The 10,894-nt window shown below is 39.6% G+C and overlaps 1 protein-coding gene across 2 annotated transcripts; it reads left to right on the top strand.

The window, feature by feature from the left end:
* Positions 1 to 4,456: 4,456 nt before the first annotated feature.
* On the top strand, positions 4,457 to 10,869 carry LOC115024947 (glucagon receptor-like). 2 transcript variants are annotated; one of them, XM_029456854.1, is made up of 14 exons: positions 4,457 to 4,624; positions 5,767 to 5,865; positions 6,029 to 6,131; positions 6,287 to 6,397; positions 6,765 to 6,886; positions 7,714 to 7,820; positions 8,061 to 8,217; positions 8,309 to 8,468; positions 8,669 to 8,729; positions 8,847 to 8,916; positions 9,051 to 9,142; positions 9,279 to 9,417; positions 9,878 to 9,919; positions 10,297 to 10,869. In XM_029456854.1, the coding sequence occupies exons 2-14, from the start codon at positions 5,806 to 5,808 to the stop codon at positions 10,366 to 10,368; spliced, it is 1,296 nt and encodes a 431-aa protein (XP_029312714.1). In that variant the 5' UTR covers positions 4,457 to 4,624; positions 5,767 to 5,805; the 3' UTR covers positions 10,369 to 10,869. The 2 variants fall into 2 exon arrangements, with proteins under 2 accessions (XP_029312714.1, XP_029312715.1); XM_029456855.1 differs by having other exon boundaries at positions 5,770 to 5,865.
* Positions 10,870 to 10,894: the final 25 nt, after the last annotated feature.

A 10,894-nucleotide genomic window follows, 5' to 3' on the forward strand; every position in this document is an offset into this window, starting at 1 on the left:
ATGAATCAAATGTTCATCCGATAGTGCTTAATGTGAAAATGTTTTGCACTTTCTCCGACTGTTTAAAAGACTCGGTGACGACAGGAAAATCTGCTGTTGAGTGACAGTTTAAAGCGCAGAGAGTAGAGTGGGCGTGATACTTACTTTGCTATTGAGTGCCGTAAGAACATTCAAGAACGCCACAACTGCAGTATTCATATTCAGTAGTCATATAAATGAAAAATATCCACAGGTGTCTGGTCACACATCTTCTCATAAAGCACACAGAACACCTGTCTGAGATATCTTCTAAAAATAGACTTTTTAATGCATCTGGTGATAATATTTATAGTTCCTCTGCTCCTGCTTTACTAGTTCAGGGATTCCTAAACGTTTCTTACGCTAAGGCCTCCAAAATAGCATTAGGCTACCTCATGGCCGCCCTTTTACAATATGTCTTTAATAACCCATTGACAATACTATGGATGTAGATCCATACTTCATGTGTGCTGCCTCGTACTTGCGAGTTTTATTTGAAGCTGTGCTTTTGTTAGCTGGACTGTTGGTCAAGTCTGACAGAAAACGTGTCCATCTTTGTGAGTTAGCACTAGCTAGCTAGATGCTAGCTAGATGCTAGCTAAATTTAGCTAGCTAGATGCTAGCTAAATTTAGGGAGCCGAGCAGCTTCACGGCAGGCGCAGAACGTTACAGGTCAACACTGACAGTTTATGAGGTTTTTGTCTGACAGGCAATTAAAAAAAATGGGCAATCAATATGTTTTAAATTATTATAAAATATAGCCTATTTTATAATAATAGGCCTACACACTTTTTCTTCCCTCCAATTTGCTGAGGCCCCCACTTAGTACGTTGAGTCAGAGTTAGCGGTGTAGCTCATTTCTCCTGGTTTTATTGGCAGTTGAAGAGATAATGTCTGACCTCATACGGCTGAATGTCCTTTTACAGAAGCTACTCCAAGTGTGGAACCCAAAGTGCTGTATTTATAACCAGTAATATTTTCATAAACTGCAGTGGATTTGACGCAGATTGGTGCGCAGGTGTTATCCATAATCAAAATGCACGAGTGCACACTGGCATCCTTATTAAAACCAACTTATTTAGGCTCTATACCCATCTTTATTTCAAGCTCTGTTATAGATCATGATGAACTTGCACTTGCATGTCACAAAGTAATGTCACAATGTTCAAAGGAGGTAATTAAAGAAGGTGTCATGAACTTCCATTGTCCACAGGTAAAAACCCAGCAGAGTGTTTTAAAATAGCTGCTTCCAGTTCCAGAGCTCTAAGAGTGGTGAGAGGGTATCATGGGGAAAAGAGATTTCAATACAAGCCCATAATACCCTAAGGAGTCCTCTAGAAGTAAAACAATTAATTGTTTTTAATTATTATTTTGGGACATTTAGTTATAAGATTCAAACTGGGGACCATGTGGTTCATGGTTGGCAGAAAAGTTTCAGAACATAAATATAAACTTCTCAAAGCACTCTTGCAGCATAATGAATTCCTCCACTGATCATATATGCTCCGTACACTAGTTTTGTTTATTTATTTGCCAAAATGTGGCTAAATCTGTCCTCATTTGTGACAATTTCAAGCCAGCAAATTAGAACGTGAATTGGTTGGTGCACAAAATATTGTCAGTTTCCTGCTTTTTCATTGGTCAGAACAGCTCTATCCCTCCATTTTATTGGCTAGTGTGATTAACTGTTAATAAAATGTCACGTGGCGTTTAATTAAAGGTCAGTCTTTGGATCAATTTCATTTAACTTCCACTCACGTTAAGTCAAATTATGCATGACACACTAGTGTGCATACAGTATCTGTAATATGAAATGTGTGTCTTGGGTCAAACATGCATTAACTGATTGTTAGGTCACTTGGTTGCAGTGAAAATAAGTTGGAAACACACTACAGATATTATCACATTTGAAGCTAATATAGGGAACGTGCTGCACATCATAAACATTTGTTTTACTTGTCAGAGACACAAGACTAAAAGCTTAACCTTTGGTATAGTCATTGATTCAGACCTCAAATACAACAGCCACCACTTGAAAATAACAAAGTCAGCTCTTGAGTCCTCAGAAAACAAAGCACTTCAGTTTTCAAACCTTTTCTTTACTAGTTTTCAACTTTCCAACTCCAGCAAAACACATCTCTGATCTTCTGCTACAATAAACCCAGTAGACCTCTCGGCAGGAACAATGGGTCCCAGAATCAAATCAATATATCAGCAAGCCACACATCTAGTATCTGGAGAAGGCTTGATGATATTTCATTCTGCTTTTTCTTTCTGTCTGACATTTTATACATTTAATGTAATTTTTGCTGCTATTTTAGTTGAATGTCATCCTGTATATCAGGTGTTCTATACTTACACTTGTCTTGTCCTAAAACCACATCAGGATTGGTAATAACAATAATAACAATTCAATCAACATTGAATAGGGACAAAACAATCCACAACATTGAGGATATTTGAACTAAAAAGTCTTCCTGCAGGTAATACATGCAATTCAGTATGTTTATATTTGCTAGGAAACATGTTCCAGGAAGTTGATAGCGTTGGTGATTTGGGAGGAAAACATCATTTGTATTAAATTGTATTTCTGTCACCGATATAGAGGTGAATTTAGAGACTTGGAAGGGAAGTGTCTATGTTTCGGTTGTCACACTGGCCCTCATGTTGAGTCTGATGGCGCTAGTCCGACTCAACATCACTCTCGTATCCCTAGATCCCTCCACATATAACTTCGCTCCCTCCATCCCCACAGTCAACATTGAAAAAACGTTGTTATTAACATGCAGAGTGAACAGCCAGGCCTCATCTCTCCTCTCCAATTCATTAAGATGACAAATGAAGTGCGACTGAGGTCAGGCACTGAGAAATTACATCACAAAAACGGACCGCAGGATGAAAGAACCTAATCAAAACTAGGATTGAGATACAAATACCAAAATACACACACAGATAGAGTGTGCTCAGGCCATCCTCAGCTCCATTAGTCTCTAGACATCCTGTCAATGAAATATTCCTCCTCGAGGACAGTTAACACAGCTAGGAGAGAAACCTATCACTGTATGTGGCAGTGGGGTGTGGTTAGGGCGCCGGCTGCTGGGGAGAGACAGGAGTGTCCCAGCTGGAGGCCAGAGAGCTGAACGGAATCAGGTAATCAGTCACATAATAAATGCACGGTGATGGCCTGGTTCTGGCTTCTTCAGCCACGACGCAGTGCAGCCTGGAGAGCAGTGGACAGCAGAGCGACGGACAGGAGAGCTGTGCCTGTAATAGAAAGCTTACCTGTGTGCCAATAAAGCTGTGTGTGTGACACTACACCTCCTCTCTGTCATCCTTATCCATGACTGTGTTGTAATTGCACCAATTATTTTAATATGAGGGAGCAATTCCTTCACATTTACAGCGCAAAATGTCTAAAACTCGTCAATCAAGATCATCACATATGAAGTAGGAATACTTTTAGGTCTAGCTATAGATGTAGTCCATACTCTGGTCTTGTCTGTATCGTAGTGGCCAGTTAGCTTAGCGCTGATACTTGGAACAGGAAACAAGCAAGCTTGGCTCTGTCCAAAGGTAAGAAAATCTGCCAAAATCTGTACAAAGAAATGTGTAGAAACAAAATGTTAAACAAAGATGTAATGTATTTCAGAGGTGCAGGAAGGCCGATGTTGTTCAGTTAGACAGAGACAGGCTTACTTTCCCCCCCTGTTTCCAGTCCTTAACCTAATCTGCTACTGGGTCCATACAATCTAAATTCATCAATCAAATGTTTTATTTATTTTTATTAAACAACTAGAGTATTAACCTATTTATATTTCAGTTGTAGTAGTGGGTGGTGGTGTCCAATGTGTCCTCTTGCATGAATCTATGGTAATCTATTGATAATTCATGATATAGGTGCCTCAATGTGCAAATAAACGTGATCAAATACGCCATAGTTCCTCCTGACACTTGGAAGAAGTGCCCTCCAGAGTGCCCTGGCCCTCAAACAGCCTCAGACTGCCACTGTGTCCTGACATATGCCATTAAGGGGTTTATATGGTGATTATAAAAAGGAATTCAGTTCAATTACACCTTGATGAATGAGATGATTCTCTTTATAATTACAGATTAATTATAGGCCTAGGCTCGATACTGATTTCTACGCACACACACACACACACACACACACACACAAAAACTGTGACTGATTTAGGCTAGCATGGTGTCATGCATTCAGAAGCACCTTTTTTCCCTTCCCTGTTTTTTGATGCATTGAGGAAAAATGCAGAATAGTACGCTATTTCTCGGAGAGGCTGGACAAAAAGCAGGTGTGACTTCTTATCACACGCTATTTTCATCCATATAAGACATGTAAGAACAGAAAACACACCACGTGTTGATAATTTCAGAGGACTGTGAGGCGGCTGTCTGTCACGGGGGGATGATTGTTTCTAAATGTAGGCCTTCAACATCGGACGCTGTTGATTGAAAGTCACTTAGTGCTGCGCTGCGCACCGCGGTGAGACAAACTGCTCAGTGCAGGTTCAGGTGCAGTCCGTCTGTTAGGCAGCAGCACGCCGCTTCTCTGACTGCAGCTTTCTCCTTTCCAAAGGACCGTGTGTCTGTAAGTAACATGCTAATGTTTTATATTATTTGTTTTCAGCCTAAACTAGAACTGTGTATGCAGGATGATCGAAATCAAATGAGGGAAAGGATTTACCCAAAACGCACTATAAGGGAAATGTTACATAAGAAACTTAATTAATAATATGAGAGGCTTTTTTCTTTTTGTACATTATCTTTATTTTCTTTATTACCGTGAGGTTATTGATGCAGTTTACTTGATTTAAAGCCACATGGATTAGAATAAAACAATCTTGAAAACGTAATTGTAGCCTACCTTAGTGCAATTTAAGGACTGCAATACCTGCATAATTTCCAATGCAACTGTTTTGAAGTGCAGAAAGAAGCCTCCAACAGCAAAACTGCATGCAGATGAAAGATTTACAAGTTGTGTGTTGGTAACTCCTGCTTGCTTTAGGTGATTTCATTGTTCAGCTGCTATACTGCAGGTTATAATGTTCTGCTCATCAGTGTTGTTTGATTTGTCTTTAATGATGACTCAGTCGATGCATTATATATATCCCTGCCAGATGTAAAGCACAATAGTAAATGGTACATTTGAGAAGCCAATTAAACATTTTATTTTTGTTTAAACCTGTTGAGGGACAAACAGAGCTGTATCAGCAGGGAGTCCCCTACAGCTGCCGTTTCAGTGAGCAAGGTCTTTTAAGGACTGTCACTTGAAAATCAGACTCCCACTGGTTTTCATATCGTTTTATCCCTGAACGGTTGAAACCTGCTCTGAGTGGGGTTCAGGGATCCCACCCTTGCATTTTTAAGTGTGAAAATCCTTTTAGCCAGGGAAAGGAGTGTGTGAAAGGAGGTTGTGTAAAGCTCTGGTTTTATAGGATCGCATTGGCTTTAGATAATGACTTATTGATGTTATTAGCCCGTCTTCTTTTACGAGTATAAATCCCTTTATGCTGCCATCGTGTCAAACAGTGGTGAAAAGCTCCATGACACAGACCTATAAAAAAACTGAACTTCCTTCAGCTCCTACAGGCAATGAAATTAAATCAGTGTTTAGTCAGACTGTTGATGCACAGTGGCGGGTTGCGCTGAGCCTGAGGTGGGACCCCCACAGATGACGGGGACAATGGGCCCTCTGTGGTCGCTTTGCTAATAAATGCGTTTCCATCCCAGCAGGTCTTCTTTCCGAGGAGGAGGAACACATCTGCGGTGATGGACAGGACACAAGACATAATGGCGTTGGTCTTCCTGCTGCTCCTCAAACTACCAAAGGTTAGTTTTGGTTAAATACACCATCGATCATTTTTTTCTTCAAGTGAAACGTTTGAAAGACACTTTTTAAAGTAACCGAGTTGCAGAACTTTTATTCTTTCAAGAAGACTAAAAAGTTGGGCATGAAAATGAAGGAAAGTTGTTCTTGGAAATGTCCCCACAGTGTGACATGGCCAGTGGGAAAGTCTTAGAGGAGACTTATCTGAAGTGGGTCCAGTATAAAGAAGACTGTGTCAAAATGATAGAAAATGAGCCACTCCCTCAAGGTATGGAGAAACTTCAACCATTTACTATTGAGTCAACATGCAAACGTGAATATGGCACGAGGTGGACAAGGGGAAGAAAGAGAATGAGGAAAATGCTATTTAAATGAGCAAAATTAGCATTTTTGTTGAGGAACAGATATATGTTGTGTTTCTAGCGGACTTGTTCTGCAACAGGACATTTGACAGATACGCCTGCTGGCCAGATGCTCCTGCCGACTCTTTGGTCAACATCTCATGCCCGTTCTACCTGCCCTGGTATGATAAAGGTAAATCACACTTTTAGAGAGTCTAACTTAGACAGACAACAACACGTTAGCTCACTGTTTCCCTGTTTACAGTCTTTATGTTAGCTAAGCTAACCAGCTACTGGCTATAGCCTTATATGTACTGTACAGACAAACAGTGGTCTCAATCACTTATATACTAGAGCATTTATAACTCCTCTCTATAATATATTGCAGATTTCATTGTGTTGTTGTGTGCAGGTGTCTTTGAGTTTATTTTCCCATGATGCTGGAATGATAACCTGTCCAGACTATTCACACTTCTGCCCCCTGTAGGCTGCAATTAGCTGCAACCCCCTGTGACTCTAATGAGGAGTTATGGCTGAAGGAATGATTGTTTCTTCTCCAGTGTCGCAGGGTGTTGTGCGTCGACGGTGTGGCTCTAAGGGTCTCTGGGAGAGACAGGACAACGGGCAGGTGTGGAGGGACATGAGCCAGTGTGAGGAGGAAAAAGAGGTCACGTCTCAGGAGGTATGACAACTGAAATGTCTGCAGCCGGGGGGTTAGTTTGTTGCAGCTGTGAACACTCCTTGTGCTGTCAGGCATTTGTATTTTTTTTTTTTTTTTTTTTTTTGAAACAACTAGAAGAGCTTTTAACAGGGCAACCTTTTATCCCCAAACTGTAGGTGTGAATAAAAAGAGGGGCTTTATCATTAGCACTAATTAACCATTACACTACTCCCCTTTGCAATACTGTCAGGAATTGAGCTGCAATTAACTCTGTATCATTATTATTATTATTATTATTATTTTTTATTATTATTATTAAATGTTTAATTCTTATTCTTATTTATTTATTTGTTTATTTATTTATTTAATTGTATTATTATTATTATTATTATTATTATTATTATTATATAATCTTAATTATTTATTAATACTATTTAGCTGTTTTACAAAGTTCTTTGTGGATACGAAAGACAGATAAAACCTCCACCAGGTGCGTCTCCCTCTCCTCTCCCACACAAAGAAAAGTTTAATCTAACTCAATTTTCCCTCCGGGCTGCCTTACATTCAAGATGGCAGCAAAGATAACAAAAACGAAAAAAGATTCTGGATTCCCTGGTGTTTTTCTATCTTCTGGGGTGATTCTTGTAGTAATTAGCTTCTTCCCCTGCTGTTCACTGACCAGCAGACGATGATCATTTGAGCTGATCGCTGCCTCACTTGACTGAAACAGATGTTACAGATCGAAACGTTGCTGTGCCATAATGAGTCATTAATTGAAGGTCATATTAGTAAAGCAATTTATGAGGTCTTACTTCCAAAAAGTGACCGGTGTGGATTTGTGTTTGCAGCTGTGGTTCAAACAGCTGATGGTGAGCTTCAGGATGTTGTATACTGTCGGCTATTCCTTGTCTCTCTTCACGCTCGTAACGGCTCTCATCATTCTTCTGAGCCTTAGGTAAGCTGTCGAACAAAAGAAGTGAAGTGGTTTAAAGGTTGATCAATCGATGGCATTACATCTAAAATAAAATAAAATAAAATAAAGACACAATAGATGCAAAGTATGTGCGTTTGGCAAGCCAGCAGAAAACAGCCTATTTTAACATGAAATCAACACAATCATTAACACAAGATAAAAATACACTTTTAAAGCCCTGTTTACACCAAATTCAAATTTCATTTGTATGTCTCCTGACAGGAAGCTGCATTGCACCAGAAACTACATTCATGCTAACCTCTTCCTGTCCCTCATGCTGCGAGCTGTATCTGTCATTATTAAGGACACCATGCTGGAACGCCACTGGGGAAAAGAAATCATGAAACAGACCGATGTGAGTGAGATGCTCAGTCACCAGGTGGGTCTTGAAATGTACGATTTATTGTTGTTTGTCGAAGTTTAAACATTAGCCTTTTGTAACATGTATTTTTTATTCCCATTCCCTAAAGGCTGCTATTGGCTGCAGGGTAGCACAGGTAGTGATGCAATACTGTGTTCTGGCCAATCACTATTGGTTCTTTGGAGAGGCCATTTATTTGTACTCTGTGCTTATTGCCTCAGTTTTCATCGACCACAACAAATACTTACCTTATATCTGTCTTGGCTGGGGTAAGTTCCATCTCTTTGATAAAGACTATTGATAAAAGTGTGATACCTGCCCAAAGTATTTCCGTGCTAGATTTCAAGACTTTAGACCAATCGCAACAGATGTTGTGGCATTGTTCCTTATCATACCAAATATAGTCTTTTAGCACTTGTTTTGAAAGCAGCCCCACTGAATTCTGCAATCTTTTCTGTTTTTGTCTCAGGAACTCCACTTCTATTTGTGGTTCCCTGGGTAGTGATGAAGCAATTGAAAGAAAACAAAGAGTAAGTGTTTGTGCAGGTGTGTGTAGTGTCCCCATGTGCCTGTTCACTTAATGTCTGCCCCGATGGATCCAGATTAGAAAGATGAGAAGTTGTAACAGCTGCGCCTTTTCTTCTCAGGTGTTGGGCTGTCAATGAGAACATGAACTACTGGTGGATCATTCGTTTCCCAATTCTTTTTGTTTCACTAGTAAGGATCACTTGTGCAAATAGTCTACTCAGTGCATGAGTCATCATCTGACATGTTGTACTCCTCTGGAATATACATTTTTGCACAGGACATAATAATTAATATTTTAATTAATTAGTTAATATTTTCAACAGATCAACTTTCTAATTTTCATGAAGATCCTGAAAGTCGTTCTTTCCAAATTACGAGCCAGCAATCAGAGCGGATACCCTGATTACAAACTTCGGCAAGTCGTCTCAGCGTATTTTTCAATAATGATAAATTAGATTTGTTCTACTCTATGTTTTCACACCAATGCTATGATTCTGATCATACGTATGATGTTGTGACAAATTGCTCTGCTGTTTGATTTTCCCTGTTAGTCTTGCCAAGGCAACCCTTACCCTCATCCCTCTGTTTGGGGTTCACGAGATCATATTCATCTTTGCGACAGATGAGCAGACGACAGGTGTTCTGCGCTACATTAAAGTCTTCTTCACCCTTTTCCTCAATTCCTTTCAGGTAGGTTCAATCACACCAGAGAGTGACTGCTTGCCATTGCTGATATTTCAAAATAAACATTAACATTTTCTCATTTCTGCCACTTTAAATGTAATCCAATAAACAAACTATAAAACAGGCTGTAATACTTACAAGCAGCTTTGCTTCTTCTCTCTGTACTGAGGGCAGACTGGCGCTACAGTGTCTCACTATCGCCTCTAGAGGAACAAGTGTTATTACAAGACTGGACGGAGCGCAGCTAGCTGTTAGCATGCTAACTTTAGTAAATATCTCTGCAACACAACACATTGACGTCTATGACATAACGTCAACACTGTTACCTCTTCACATTCTCTTGATAATGTTTGTTAATTGTAGTTTTAAGTTTAAATTCTGGCATACCTTACCTGTTGAGACATTATTGAATGTGTTCCTGTATAGCAAATATAGTAAACAGGACATGTCTGTGGCCTCTCTGCAGGGTTTTCTGGTGGCTGTGCTCTACTGCTATGCCAATAAAGAGGTTTGTTGTTTCATCTCATATTCTCATTTTTAATTTTTACCCTACATAGAAGGTACTGATTGTACCAATCACACTGCTTGATACAGGAATCTACATGTATATATAAAAATGTAAAATATGTCTTAAATCAGAAAACAGTGTTAATAATCCTAATAATAGGTGGATTTATATTCATCTTGTTCAGAAACCTATGTAGTGTCTAATTTGATGGTTACTGACATTTCAGTTTTCAAGCATCAGACTAGAAAATGGCACAAATGTTGACACAAAATGGCACATTAACTCTGAAATGACAAACCAATTGATTTGATTAATACCATGGTAAATATCATGGTGAATGGTATTTGATGAATTGTTCATCTCCACTCTGGGTGCAGGTTAGGACAGAGCTGAAGAGGAAGTTACGCAGCTGGAGGATAGAGGCTGAGAGTGTATGCTGTGGACAGTGACTAGCCGTTACTGACTCTCGAGTAGACACTTTTTCTATCGCCCAAGTGCCAGAGCACAACAGATCCTCTGCCACAGCAGTGAGGGCAACAGCTGATGGTTCACCCGCTCCGGAGAGTTCACTTCTTTCTAGACGACAGGTTCAGCCAACTTCCCCACAGTCTGATGCTTCTTTGCTGCAGTGTCCATCAGTGGTCAAAAGAGACAACTCTGTGCAGCATGGGGATCAGGATGACACTGGACAATCGTCTGTTACAATGCAGTTGCCCTTTCTCATTCAACTTCAAGACCCTGTGGAGTTACTCCCACATGCTGTAAATATAGATTCAGATTAAAGTAATTTATGCATTAACTGTGCATTTTGAGATTATATGTGGTATGTTGTGAATAATGTAAATTGTAAAATTGTGAATATGTGAATAAGTGATTGTAATCATGTAAGACTTAATGCATCTTTCATACAAACGGAGTAGAACAATTAAAAGCACATTTGTTTGAACTGACTTTTTTAAATGTGTGATTGAAGAG

This window comes from Cottoperca gobio, chromosome 19, assembly GCF_900634415.1.
Source record: "Cottoperca gobio chromosome 19, fCotGob3.1, whole genome shotgun sequence".
In the NCBI taxonomy this organism is placed as follows: domain Eukaryota; kingdom Metazoa; phylum Chordata; class Actinopteri; order Perciformes; family Bovichtidae; genus Cottoperca; species Cottoperca gobio.

Coding starts and splice junctions, on each gene's coding strand:
- LOC115024947 (XM_029456854.1), top strand. CDS start 5,806: ATGGACAGGACACAAGACATAATGGCGTTGGTCTTCCTGCTGCTCCTC. Junction 5,866..6,028: donor TGCTCCTCAAACTACCAAAG/GTTAGTTTTGGT, acceptor ATGTCCCCACAG/TGTGACATGGCCAGTGGGAA. Junction 6,132..6,286: donor AAATGAGCCACTCCCTCAAG/GTATGGAGAAAC, acceptor TTGTGTTTCTAG/CGGACTTGTTCTGCAACAGG.